The following is a 15,294-nucleotide window of genomic DNA, read 5'->3' as shown; positions in this document are numbered from 1 at the left end:
TGAGCAAAGATGTATCAAATTAATATATAATATTAGTTTGTATGCTTGTTTAAATACAGATAAAATAAAAAAGATTTTTTTCCAGAAGAATTGACCAAATGCAAAGTAATATACAGCTTTCAACAACCAGGATACAAGTCATCAATATGACCATTTTGTTAGAAAAAAGTTGCTGCTATGTGGTTAGTTGACGCTTCTAGGGGCTAACTTTAAATATCATTCTATGAGGTGAACAGAAATGTGTCTAAACTTCATATGTTCATGAAGAATAAGTGCCTGACCAGAAAACTAGTAACTACTGGTGCTTCCTCTGATAGAGTGAATATCCAACAAAAGCAGACATCAGAAACGTCCATAGCACCTGCAAAGAATGGTAACAAATTCTTCAGTTCTCACAGTAGACCCATAATATAAAAATGTCAAATGTCTGAAAAGAATAGAAGTGGTGAGAATTACTTACAGTATTAATTGCTTGCCACCGTTCAAGTCTCTTGATTCTTGATTGCATATCTTCAATCACACCTTCCACGGGTAAAACAGCCTCCCTACTTGGTGATGACTCTGAGGATGCACTACTACCCTATTTTCCCACAAACATATTACATAAAATTTTCAGCATTAACGAAATTTATCCAAATTGTAACTTTTAATTGAAGATTTGTAGACATTGATGAGGCGGAGATCCAAGAGTTGGCCAACTCTTTGGATAAGCAGGAAATGGGTAAACAGAGGGAATAAGAGGGCCTACTTATGAATCAAAAGCTCGTGACAGCCCAGACGTGTCTACAACCCCGGAGTCATCTTTCTTCATCCGGGTGCCCAATTGTAGGGTTAACATTTGTCCCCCAAAATGCGTCAGTTGTAAAATACAATCGGGAAGGTTGTTCGATTATGCATTTGAGCTGTCTAATGGCAATGTTATCATTTTTTAGAGGTTTTGTGATAACTGATAACTGCTAAAACTAGAAGCACCCCTCCTAATGGTATTGGATAATACATAACTTATCACGTGTTTGAACACTTAGGCGTTTTCATTTTGCGTCACATACTTTTAATGAAACTGTAAAAGATCCCGTGCGATGCAGAGGTTAAGGGTGGTGGCGAGAGTGCCAACGGGGTACTACCGGCTGCTTTTTGGTGGTGGTGGGTGGGGAAAGAGAGAAAGGGGGAGGGGGGGGGGGGGGGGATGTGTCACGTTATTATCAGGAACAAAAGGGGATGGTGTGGCACTTTTTGTAGGATTGAGAAAAAGAGTGATGTGGTGCTTTCCTACTGGTATTAGTCTTCAGATGGGGGTGGTCTTTGCTTAATATAAATAACGAAGAAGTGAAGCTATAATGCTATATAGAAGGCAGTTTGCACACCTAGGAATAGAAATGCTTTTATGAATGTAACAAGAGTAAGAACCTGAGATTGGATATTGTCTACAAGTTCTTGCAACCGAGCAGCTTGTTGAGCATACATCCCACTTGAACTTCTATCAGATGCTGGTAATTTCTCCAGCACTATTTCAAGGTAACTCTAAAATATTCGACCAAAAACACATGAACCGAAATAAAATAAAAAGAAAAAAATGGGTAAATGACTTGAAAACGCAGGAATATAAAGCTTAAGCACAAGATCAAACCTTTGTGGTGTATGAACCATCCAACTCAAGTCTTGAACCAGCAGCAACCACGACCGCTTTGTTTGCCCCTTTAATTTGTACATAGGGGCCAGGGACATCATTTAGATGATCAACCTCTATAAGAACCTAAAAATAGCAAAATTTATAATAAAATCACCACTTTGAAAGATGAATATGAAGATTAAAATATTAATAATCCGAATAATAATGACTTATGCAATTTTATGATATAACTATAGATAAATAAAAAAAAAATACACCATTTTACAACAAACATGAATACCTTTCCATCTTGGTAGATATATGCAGATGCTTCGATGTAAGCTACAGCTTGATACCTGAAAATCATTTGTTTTGAACAAATATAGAAGATTCATAAGCAATTACACATATCTTCCCACAAAGAATCTATATGGACATCTAAAGTCTAAAGCAATAAAATATGTTACATACCCAAGATTAAGAAGACCAGATACGGTACTGCTGCTGATGTCAAAGTCAACCTTGGGTTGAATTATGAAATCCCCTTCTTTGATAGGCTAACAAAAACAAACAAAAAAATAGTTCTCAACAGGTAAGGATAAAAGCACCAAAAATGATGCATGATTAAATATATTAATAAAAACAAATTTTGTAAAAGAAAAAAGACAACATAAAATTGTTACCACAGACCTCCCTTATCAGCAACGCAAACCTCCCCTCGCATATTCTCACCCTCATACAGTCGCTCTCAGTTAGCTGCCCATTAGGTGGCATTCCCGAAAGCCGTAAATATATATCAATAAAATTCTGAGCCGAGCTGCAGAGCTTTGCAGGATCAAGTAACTTCAAGATATCTTGATAAGCCACCTGTAATTAACTAGAATTTTAATAGAAAAGCACATCGAATATTAGTGTACTACATGATATCATGATGAGCTTACTTGCTTGTTGCTTTTTAGCACAAATAATGAGCTCTCGGGGGAAAACACTGGATCAAAATCGTTACGTATTTTCAACTGAAAGATAAAACATGATCAAAAATAAAGTATATGTATGATGTAACTGTAAGTTAGATAAAAATGCGTAAAAGAAAACCAACATGCGCATGGACAAGGTGTGGTTCAATGTGCAACTGAAACATAGGAAACACGGTTGTCATGATCTCGTTTTGGGACATAAAGCACCCTGCTTTACTTTTGTCTCTTTGCACTCGAGAAATGAGGTGCGAATGAACACCTCCAACCTGCAATTTTTACAATAATGGTTTAGTTGATATCTAGTAGTACCATACAAAGCCAAGAGAACATGTTAGTAAATAGAGTCAAAGTTAATCTTACTACGGCAACCCAGAGGTCAAGTGACTTCCTGATATCTGGGTGTAAAGCATAGACACCTTCAATTATCACCTACAGAAATAATGATAATTGTTATATATGCTTAAATATGTGATATATGACTAAATGATACATTAGTTGTGAAGAAAGATATACCACTCCACAATCCTCAGAAACTTCAAGTTCTTTAAAGCCACTACGAATACCACTCTCTAGATCAAATACAGGTACTTTCACTTTCCGACCTCTTCTCATATCACTAATATTCTACGGAAAGAAAGATTGTGATGGACGAAAAGTATTATTTTAATTATTTTAATGCAATTGATAAGCAGTGAGATTCTTATGCGTAATAAAAATAATCTACCTTTGTGAGTAGAGTTAGATCAAGTGATCTGAAATCGTCATACTTGAAGTCCTTTAATTGTTCAGGCTTATAATAGCTTTCAAGAGAAATTACTTCACAGCCAACGATATTTGCCATTTTATGAGCCAAACTAGTTTTTCCCGACCCACTTGGACCTCCTATAGGAATACAATATCAGATTAAATTCTGAATTTAAGTGTAGTGTGTAATTTTGGTGCAACAAACCTTGTATTACTTGAATTATTTTTCTATTTTGTCTCTTAACTTGTACTATGTTACTGCTAGCTTCTTGCTAGTTGGGTTTTTATTAATAATATTTCGCCTTTGCCGTTCAAAAAAAAAAGTGTAGTATGTAGAGAGAGAGAGAGAGAGAGAGTGAGGGAGGGAGAGACCAATGCCAACTATAACTGGTAGTCCTTTGTGCTCCAACAAAGCCTGTAAAATAGATATTATATGTCATAATTCATAAGAAAGTAAAGATAAGTGCTAAAGTTCCTAGAACCAACTGAAAAAAAATTATTACAGGTTTGGAAAAACTAGTTTCACCCCCAGTCTCACTACTGGAAGTGGGAATTCAGACATAATTACTAGTCATTGGGTTAATTCTGGTTATGTTTTATCTCTAACGGGTCACATGGGCTAATTTTAAAATATTAATAATAAGGAACAGATCAAATGCACAAAAGTTGCCAAAGTGGATATTTAATGTATAAAACCTCCTACATCTCTTTTATTCAAAAAATTAAAGCATTACCAATACTATAGTTTTTGTAACTATATTCTACACACTATTTACTTACATTCAGAAGAGTATTCAATGTCAGTCCAACACTACAACATGACTTGATTTGACCCATACAAGAATACCTGTTTTTAACCGTCATCCAATCCTCCCTCCCCGCCTTTTGCCACCATTATTCATAATGCTAACCTGGATTGCTTGTACAGCAAGAAGCAGTCCGCGGTCAAGATCAAAAGAATCAGGCATTGGGGCAAGCTGCAGTGTATCCCTGAAAGAGGAAGGATCTGTATATGCATGATGAGAGGAACCAAGATAGATGTCGTAACATATTAAGATAAAAATCATTTCATTTATTCTTTTAATAACATACACATACCAATGGATGTCCCATCTACAACTGAACCATCGGAAGAGATGAACCGCCATGGAGCTAAGACGGGATCCACTTTGGACTTGGTAGGCGATCGAGTCCATGGCTGAGATATATCATCATCCCGGTTGACCAACTCGGGACGAATACGAAGTGGCTTTGGAGCAATAATTGGTGGTTCTCTTTGTATGCCCGAAGAGAAGCTGGGCATAGGAGGTGGCGTATTGAGCCGTGGAACACCTGCAGGTAAAATAATTTAAAAAGCAGCAGCTTACATTTACTAATTAAAATATATATTGAGCAGAAGAAGTTACCTTGGCTGTCAAGAATCATTTCAAGATAAGACCTAGTGATCCATGGCCCAGTAATTCCCAGCCTTGATGCCTCTGCTTCAACCATCTACGTGAAAGGAAATATATATTGCATGAAATCAGTGTAAAAGGACATAAATTTTCTTCAACGGAAAAGCATGTGAATAATGAACATACTTTCCTATCTCTGCCCCTGAGAACTATGTATGTTTCTGAAAGAGTATCTATAGTCTCGAGGGAAATTGAAAGATTTTCATGAACGATTGATTTGGATGCCCGTTTATAACTGACAACAACTTTGTACCCCAAAGCCAGCAAACCACCAAGGGTCATTCTTCCAACCTGTTGGAATTTAATATAGGAAGTGTATGAAAAAGGAATAGATATTATAACAATGAAGCCCCATTTAAGTTGTTTATGCACCTCAAACTCAGCTTTTGGTCGGATAATGAAATGTTTGTCAACGATTCTTTGGTCACCAAGTGAAAGATAGTATCTGATGCCACTTTGGCGCACCTTAATCCATTCATTAACGTGTGCTTCTTCCCTTGCAGATGGAGGCCTTAAGTACATCTCAATGAAACTGACAGAATTATCAAGAAAGAGAAAAGATAAAGTTATTTCCTTATGTTTGTTTGACATAACATCATATAAAACTACCAAGAAAAATAGATACATATAATATAGATGACTCACTTATCAATATGTGCTTCCTTCTTGGAAAAGGAGTGAACTGATTGTTCACTTTCTGACTGATACAGCAGTTTGAGTTATTAATAAGATCAAGCAATAAAATTAACAAAATGAAGGTCAAATAAGAAACCAGACCTCAGTTTTACATTTTAATTTGTAGATTGAATCTCTAAAAGATGCACCAAAACTGTTATTAATTCTGATCTGTAGAAAGGCCAATGTTTATCAGGAAAAACGAGAACATGAAATGCGGTTGGAACCTTAAATGTTCTACCTGTGCATGGTGGAGGTCTGGCTCAATATGCATCCTAAATAAGGGAAAGATGCTATCAATTAGATTGTCTAACGAACAAGAATCTCCGATATCATATTGCACTTTAGAAAGTAGACTAAAATGAACACCGCCAACCTGAATTTCATATGAGAACGTCTTATGATCAATAAAAGCTAAACTCAAATTGTTTAAAGATATGCTACACCTACAAAAAATTTTCAAACTTGATTTTACCAACATATGTGACATCAATTATACTAACTTCTTTAACTGCTCTCTTCTTTCTCTCTTTCCTTTAATTGGATCATCTTACATGCCAATATGTTTGTAGAATTTAGGTTCTAAAATTTTTTTTAGGTGTAACCTTCCTCTTTTAGTTATTGAATAATGAAAATTCATATCAAAGGTGATTACCACTGCCACACGAATATCTAGCAGAGAGCGCAGTCTTGCATGAAGAGCATATGTACCATCAACTATCACCTGAAACAATTCAGGGCATATAAAAGCTATTGAATGTAAATTAATGTAAAACGTAACATGGAAAATATGTATGTTCTCACCACTCCATAAGAGGTACTCTTAATTTCTTGAGTCCCAATGCGTCTTTTTTGTTTGAAATCAAACAACGGTATCAATATATCTTTTCCCTTTAACAAATCCTATGTCAACAAAATAGTTTTTAGTAATGATAAGGTCACCTAAATGTTTTCAGAAGTCAGAATATTCTAGAAAAAGTTCTATATAAGAAAGACTTCCTCCATACCTGAAGATTCTGAACTAGAAGATCAAAATCTATTGAACTCAAATCATTCCCTTCATCGGCTCCGGTGCGGTAGTTTTCCATTGATATAACGATGCAGCCAATAACTGATGCCACCTTTTCTGCCAGACTGTAAACACCATTCAATATACATAATTATGTCCATTCAAATAGTTGACAACAGATTTAATAAGAAAAAAAAAAGTGGGTACATTGCACCTATAGGCATATCACAATTACCTTGATTTACCAGAACCACTAGGACCACCAATGCCAACAGCTACAATACCCTCTTTTTTTGATCGAAGTTCTTGAATCGATTTTACTAATAAGTAATACCCACGATCAAAAGACTACAAAAAGGTCGTAGAAACAAATTAATCACTAAAAAGTTATTAAGTTTCAAATTTCATAAATTTTCACAGATGTAAGACCTTCCATTTCCGAATAATATTAAAGTGAATCACATACCACACATTAAACAAAACATATGGATCCAATTTTACAATTAAACACAACCAGAACTTTAAATAATGAGAATCACTTGTTTTTAATTCCAGGAGGTAACGTTAACTAGCACCGCATGGTCGAGTAGCTAGCATTAACTCATCAATTATAACTCATAGTGTTGTAAACTTGTAACAATGTTTTCCATGGTCATCAACTACTATTGTTTCGGTGGTTTTTATAACAATCCCAAACAATATTCTGGAAACTGCTTGTCTGCCTAATTTGGAAAGGAATAATCACTTTCAATTAAGAAATCCAAAACACCACCTTAAAGCAACATTTTTCCTCATTAGGTACAACAACAATACAACTTCATTTTGACATTTCCTTCTTTGTAATCACAAAATCATGTCAGTTTTGCGAATCATATAACAAACGTCAATTACTAAAAACACAACATAGCACAACACAATGCAAGTGTCAAACTATCTTTAAAATACAAGAAACTTCACATTGATGACGATACGACTAAAAAACTAACCCTTTTTACATCAAGTGTTTTTCTAACTTGTGCCCTTGGGTTACATCTTAGTATACACCGGGTATTTAATTAACTTCGACTTTCCAAAAAGATGAAAATATGAATTAATAATTCATAACATAAATTCTAAATTGAATTAACGAGTAATATATATGCATTTCAAAATATTTCATGAAAACAACGACTTCATTGATTGCATACTAACATAAGCACAAAAATAAAATAAAGATTCAATCTTTCTCTTGAACAACCATTATTATGAAAACCCCATTAACTTAAACAACAATCTGATCAGTTAATGAACAAAACATACCAAAAAAAAGCAAAAAATTTCATTGGGGAATTTCGTCGAACACTTGGCATGCACAATATAACATCAAAAAAGGATGAAAATTTAACATACCGCATGAAGGGGAAGAGATTGAAGAATAGAAGGGGATGAAGAAGAAGTAGAAGGAGTGGTTTGTTGATAATAATCACGGCCACCTTCTTGTAAAACCCGATGAACAACATCATCATCCATGGCGGTTTTGTTGTATCTATACAATTGTATCTATATATTCCTTAGAAGTTCCCGGAAAATTGAAAGAAAAAGAAAGAGAGAAAAGGAATATTTAGAGTGTTTTAAACCAAAAAAAAAGGAAAAATTTAGTAAAGGTTTTGTTGTGTATACGCATACACAACCATGGTTTTTGATACACCCAACTGCCTTTTTTTTTTTTCCTGTTCTTAATAGTATTTTTTTCAGGCTTTTAACAGTTATCTTTTCCTTTCTAAAAATCGAGTATTTTATGTGCGATATAAAGTTTGAATTGAATTATACTAGACTTGTACCCGCAAGTTGCGACGATAAAACGATGATGACAATATAAAACTCGCAACACGCAAGGTGACCTAACGATGACTCAAGCCAAACACTTGTGTTAAAAAGTCTATATATATACTTTACTACATTGTATAATATGTATATACGGGTAAGCATATTTCCAAGTCCTGATCTCATCTCAGTACAGTCTCAATCTCGTTATCGAAAAGCGGTACCTAATGACACTTGAGATCGGGACTGGTACCCATTATTCTTGGTTCGTGGAGATTGAGACCGCGGTATCAAAAAATGGTACTAAAAGGGAAATAAAACTGACATCGATACTAAATTTTAAAAAAAATTGAGATCGGTAGTGTCGGTATCGAGACCGATATGGAACGGGACCGGTCTCATGCCCAATCTTATATGCATTCATAAACCTTTTATCCAATAAAATCTTAATCGTGAAGATAACAAGTCATGTGTTCTACACATATAATATGAAAAGTTTAATTATAATTGTAAGTTCCTTTGCCACCGGATCTAACAAGATTAAGTATCTAATGTATAAGTGCGGAAAATCTTATACAAAAGCAATCAACAACAATATATCAACACGAACACAAATATGAATAAACTGGAACCGTATATTACTTCAGTAAATGCAATTACAAGTAAATACCAAGTTCCTAAGTGCAAGAATATGAATGAAAACAAAAGCTAGAAGATTAATGAGTTGCAACTCAAACTCTCCCCCTCTCTCTCTCACTTGAAACCTAAACCTTACATCTATATATATAGGCTTAAACATGGACCGGGCCAAAGCCCTGACTTGACCTTGACCACGACCTGGTCAAAGGTCAAGCTCGACCTGGTCAAAGGTCGAGCTTGACTTGCTCAACAGTCAAGGTTGACTTTATTATACACGAAAACTTAACGTTTATTACAAGTACATATTCAATAGACTCAAGACAAACTTCTATAATGATGTTGTCACCCGGAAATGCACCAGCAGACTCCCCCTTGACATCAGCATTTAGAAGTTTTCATCGATCTTCAAAGTCTTCACTTGTAATGCATGGAAATAGTAACAGAAATGCCCAATCAAGCACTCATTGACTATTGCTATCACTTATGACAATCATTAGTTAAAAAATTTGCAATCAACAAATTTTCGTTAACTAATAATATTATGTCTTCTTTCGGTAAGACTTGATCTTTATGCGCTGCACACTTATCTTCAAACTGCAAAATCTCTGTATCCTTATGACAATTAACAAATCCAATACTCAGATTGTAATTCTCCCCCTGAACAATAACATCCAAATTAAGCTCCAAGCAATATTATCATGCCAAACATCATCACTTCAAAGTAATACAGACATCATTGTCTCCTCATGCAACTCGGATATCATCACTCCAGACATTATGCAAAATAACATCACTCAATCTATTTTGATCTTCAAGCTTAACCGGCATATGATAAAGAAGTTGAATCTTCAACAATCAGCATCGAATTTAATCAGCTCTCACAACAATAAGAAATTCCGTAACTTGAAATTCGAATATGCAGCACTCACAAGATCTATGTCTTCAACCAATAGTGTCTGACTTTGTCTTGTATCTTCATGAATCCACCAATCACCTGAAGTCTTTCAAATCAAATCTCCCCATCAAGGTAAGCATCTCCAAAATACATAGAGAACCACTTAATCTGCAACCTCTTCACTAGTCACCAGATTAATCATCTCTACATCATTGGCATTAAATAAAGGTTTGATTTTTAGTTACTCGGCTACAAATGATTAACTTTATCACCAAAGCTTTTCGACAAAATCCCAAACACATGTTAAGCAAAGATCATGAACAGTTTACTCGGATTTTCAATCACGGTATTCAATCTTCATCTGATTCATTTGAATCACCTAATCTTAAATCAGGCGCCTTTGATCCAAAAACTAGGTCGGACACATGTCACACAGATTCAAAACCAAAAAGATACCATGACTAAACCCTGTCGAAACACCATGATCTTCATTGCTACGAACATCCAAGAAATTTGCATAGAAAACATGGAAGCTTTAAATTTTTATTCCCCCTTTTCTCTACAAAATTCTTAAAACAGCCTATATGTTTGTTTTTGGTTTCAACACATCTCCCAATCTCATCTTCATCCCACGGTTGTTCACATATGCAATCCAGAGATAACATAATAGCTCATTGCCAAAACAACATCATGACACAATTGTTCACATATACAATCAAGAGATAACCAAGTAGCTCCTTGCCAAAACAACCTTTTTGGCCTGGTCTTGAATTCCTTCTAAGATTTCTCATAATCTTCTATAAAGGATCGAACTCTAGCCACTATTGATTCGAGTTGTCTAAATTTAGAACCTAAAGTTGATCAAGTTTTTAAGTCTAATGCTTTATTACATAAATTAAACCAAAACTCAAAGAGTTTACAAGTTCAATATTTCAACAAGCTTAGGCCAAACTAAATCAAGATTACCAGTTCTTAACAATTCAAAAAGTGATTAAATAGAATCCAAAGTTGATCAAGTTTACAAGTCCAAAACTGTCGATTAACAAATATCGAACCTAAACTCAAAAGAGTTTACAAGTTCAATATTTAGACAAGTTCAGAACCTAAACATAATCAAGATTGCAAATTGTAAAACACGTACTTTACTCGAACAAAAGATACGTATCTATATAGTGCACGAACCTTCGAACACAAAATACCAGAAGGTTGGTCGAGCTAGTAGGAGGTCGAGGTCGAGCTTGAGGTCGAGCTCGACATGGTCGAGGTCAAGTGATGTTCCCATAACCATTGGAAATTAGCTTCATTTACGAATTCGTGGCCGCTTGAATCGTTAAAAACGGAGTTACGGTTTGAAAGTTATGGTCAAAACAAAATCAGGTCGAGTTTGACTAGTATTGGTCGAGCTTGAGGTTGAGCTTGAGGTCGAGGTCGAGCTAGGAGGTCGAGTCTGCTGGAAGGAGCGTGGTCAAGCTAGGAGAATGGTCGTCGAGCTAGGAGGCCGAGCTCGAGCTAGGAGGGTGGTCGAGCTCGAGCTAGAAAAAAGGTCGAGGTCGAGCTTAGGAGGTCGAGGTCGAGCTTGGGAGGTCTAGGTCGAGCTTGGGAGGTCTAGCTAGTGTTTGGACGAGTTAGGGTTAGGTCGAGGTTGAGCTTGGAGAGAGGTCGAGCTCGACCTGGTCGAGCTTGGCTTGTTCTTGATCGAATGGAGCGTGTGAAGCTTTTCTTCACCAACAACCTTGAAGAATCGAATCTAAACACCTTAATAGTTGTTGAAACCTTAATCCTGAACCAACAGAATATCTCCGTTGGCTCTGATACCAATTGAAAGTCCCTCAGCCACCGGATCAACGAGATTAAGTGACTAATATATAAGCGCGGAAAATCTTATACAAAAGCAATCAACAACAATATATCAATACGAACACAAATATGAATAAACTGGAACCGTATATTACTTCAGTAAATGCAATTACAAGTAAATACCAAGTTCCTAAGTGCAAGAATATGAATGAAAACAAAAGCTAGAAGATTAATGAGTTGCAACTCAAACTCTCTCCCTCACTTGAAACCTAAACCTTACATCTATATATATAGGCTTAAACATGGACCGGGCCAAAGCCCTGACTTGACCTTGACCTCGACCTGGTCAAAGGTTGAGCTTGACTTGGTCAACAGTCAAGGTTGACTTTATTATACACGAAAACTTAACGTTTATTACAAGTACATATTCAATAGACTCAAGACAAACTTCTATAATGATGTTGTCACCCAGAAATGCACCAACAATAATCATATTGATAACCAGACATGGTCATACAAGGTAATTAGCATTCTTCTTATCTTATATCCTTTACCACGGCATTCTCAAATTCATAATGAGGCAAACGTTCATTTCATAATTCATATTAATGCATCTCTCCCATGAATGTGTTTAACTTGTTCATCTATCAATTTGTTGTCATGGCTTGTTGTTGTTAGAGTTTTTTTAATAATACAATTGAAGAAACTTCTTTTAGATTTTGTTGTGTATTTGTTTTTTATAAAAGTTTTGGATTATGTAAGGATATATTATTTTTCTTTATATAAAATAACTGATAATTGATAAGTTATCTTTATAGTTAGATGAAGACTAATTGTAAACAAAGTTATCTTGTTATTTGATAAGTTATAATTATAGTTGACAACGTATGTAACGCATGTTTTGTGGTTAGTGTTATATATAGAAGTTCTTGATATTTTTTTAATTATTTAATTAGTTAGATATTTGGGATAAACATGAGTTTTATGACTTATCTATTTTATTTTAATAAAATTATTATTTTAAGAAAAAGGTTTTGAAAGTGTAAAAATACCAAAAAGTATAAATTAATTCAGACATGTATATATTTAATTAATTTTGAAAAAATTGGGAACTGTGATTTTAAGTTTAAATTATAGTAACTTTTTAGATAACAAAATGTTTAAATTATAGTAATTTTTAGATATCAAAGTTTATTTGTTATAAACTAAAATTTTAGTTGATCAACAAAATAATTTAAATTATTAATTTATACCTAATAAAAAATTCTATCACCCTTTCCGTTTTGCAAATATTTTTTTTTTAAAAATGAAGCATTGGAAATGTCTTAATTTCCTTTAATTAATTCTCATTTTAATAAACTAGTCTTGTACCCGCGTGATGCGGCGGGGCATAGGAAAAAAACGTTGGTTAAGTAGCGGTATCGTGTTATTATATGAATGTATGATTCAACTTAATTGTTTCTTAGTCCGGTTGAAAGTGCAAACCGCCGTTGTTGTTTTAGAGTGAACGTTTTTTTCATGTTGATTGATTATTCAGTAACGCATGACCGCATGTGGGTTTTTTGGGTATACTATGTGAGCAACTTCAGAGAAGAGAAGGGACACGCATAAGGTTTTTCTTTTAAGGGTATTTTTGGAGTTTTAGTAATAAAGTATAGATTGATGGGGGTATATATTAAAAGGGTAAATTAGAAATTTTAAAGGTAGAGTGTTAAATTTTGGAGGGGTAGTTTGTTTATATAGATAGTATAGATACTTATACAAAGTTATCTAAGTTATCTTAATTTATAAATTAAACCCTTATTTTATGAATTTACATCTTAAATCCTTATTCTTTTAAAAGTATTTTTCATTGTCACCTTTACATTGGTTATATTTATATAAACCTACACCACTCGATGATGTCATCACCACCAATAATCGCTGGCTACCACTGCATTGCGCTGATAATCGAATTTTATTAAAATCGATTAATAATAAACTTATCACCGTACGTGAACTAGTGGGCCGGTAATGGACTAATGGAGCATTAGCAAAACCCATCTAGCAAATGCAAAGTACACATATTCGGAAGGAACGAGATTTAATAATTTATTCCAAATGTTAATTTTTATATTCTTAGGAAAAAGTTTGTTCCAAATTTCTCATTTATTCTATTAATAGTTATAATAATATATAAACTAAATTATTACCCGCGTATTACGCGGGTATATATTATTACGTTGTTACGACTATTGATATTTACTAATGTAGTGTTTGACACTAGTCTACTTTTTCTCATTTATTCTATTAATAGTTATAATAATGTAGTGTTTGACACTAGTCTACTTTTTCTTTGATATGGGTTGATAATATAATTTAATATAATAAGAATATAAACTAAAATTAGTAACTCATATTTTGGAGTGAGATATGACACTAAAAATTCCATTTAGTCTGAAACTCTGAATATCGTAAGGGGAAATCTTGTGCCTACTGGGGATTTCAAACTTGCAAACTTGCTTATCATGATGCGAAGTTGGTTTCGCATATATGATCATACATCAAAGTGATTCAATCATGACACACGATTTTCATCCATTCTATCCGTTTAATAAACATAAACATTTGTTTGTTTGGTTTATCTAGGTATTCAATCCGTTTTGTGAGACGATTAATTATAGAATGACTACATGTTTTGTGCATAATCCCAATTCGTCCAATGTCAACCTCAATGAACAAAAGTCTACTATATTATATAAATTTTATATCAAATCGAATATGATATGAATCATATGGTTACACAATTGGATATTTTATACTTTGTGCTTCTATAACCAACGGAGATCTAACCAAAAGTTTGTTCATGTTTCTTTCCAATAGATTATGTTTAAAATGGATAATATATAGTTAGTTAAAGTGGTAGAATTACAACCACAAAATATCATACAACTACTATTAAAAAATGATTAAAAGAAAACAAAAATAATAAAAACAGGTGCTTCCACTTATTAATGACTAAAAAAGTCAACGCTATTTCTTAGTCCCACTACCTTTTGTCCTTATCGCACTTTCTCCCCAACCTGTTTTGACCTCATTCTGCATCACGCTATCGTACGCCAACCCCCCACCACTTATTGGCTTCTTCACGTTACTTATCATGGACCTCCACCAAGTTCAGAGGCCAAAAACTTCGAATACGGTTTTAATAATCTTTTAATATTGAATCCGTAAGTATCATAAATTCTTTTTCGTGTATATATTACTCCGTACATTATTATAAATATTTGATAAAGCTAGAATATATGACATATGTTATTCCGTACTAAATAGATATCATGTGAGTTATATTATCGAGTTTCAAAGGATTAGAATATTTAATGAATGAAATCGATCATAAGTATTCGCAATGAGTTATAACATATAAGTCGAAAATGAGGCAGTGGTTTTCGATAGGGAGAGATTCCTTCAAGTTGTTTCCAACTTGATTGATCAAGTTGAAAACATCTCTCGTAAATACATGTCTATTATCATAATAATGAAGCATAAAAAAATCGTAATGTATAAATGCTATATTTGTAATGACAAGTTATCAATGTTGCTCTAATGAAAAGATAAGTTTCAACCTAAACTATATCATTAAAAAAAAAAAGAAAGTTAGTTATTATACATTATATTATTTTTATATTAGGATTGATAGTTTAAAATTTTTG

The 15,294-nt window shown here is 34.0% G+C and overlaps 1 protein-coding gene across 2 annotated transcripts; it reads right to left on the bottom strand.

Annotated features, from left to right (window-relative positions):
- Positions 1-8,167, bottom strand: LOC122597748. 2 transcript variants are annotated; one of them, XM_043770318.1, is made up of 26 exons: positions 7,858-8,152; positions 6,704-6,816; positions 6,467-6,593; positions 6,264-6,362; positions 6,115-6,183; positions 5,701-5,835; positions 5,562-5,630; positions 5,430-5,485; positions 5,157-5,316; positions 4,911-5,075; positions 4,737-4,821; positions 4,429-4,662; positions 4,242-4,336; positions 3,703-3,745; positions 3,311-3,468; positions 3,100-3,210; positions 2,947-3,015; positions 2,709-2,852; positions 2,551-2,625; positions 2,300-2,476; positions 2,081-2,166; positions 1,911-1,965; positions 1,628-1,753; positions 1,408-1,521; positions 461-580; positions 1-361 (listed from the first exon to the last, which is right to left on the bottom strand). In XM_043770318.1, the coding sequence occupies exons 1-26, from the start codon at positions 7,975-7,977 to the stop codon at positions 296-298; spliced, it is 2,871 nt and encodes a 956-aa protein (XP_043626253.1). In that variant the 5' UTR covers positions 7,978-8,152; the 3' UTR covers positions 1-295. The 2 variants fall into 2 exon arrangements, 1 of the variants encoding a protein (XP_043626253.1); XR_006323453.1 differs by lacking the exons at positions 1-361; positions 461-580; positions 1,408-1,521 and having other exon boundaries at positions 2,293-2,476; positions 7,858-8,167.
- Between the last annotated feature and the right edge of the window lie 7,127 nt (positions 8,168-15,294).

This window comes from Erigeron canadensis, chromosome 4, assembly GCF_010389155.1.
Source record: "Erigeron canadensis isolate Cc75 chromosome 4, C_canadensis_v1, whole genome shotgun sequence".
NCBI lineage: Eukaryota > Viridiplantae > Streptophyta > Magnoliopsida > Asterales > Asteraceae > Erigeron > Erigeron canadensis.
The sequence above is the reverse complement of the archived record's forward strand: the minus strand, read 5'-3'. Positions and strand labels throughout refer to the sequence as shown.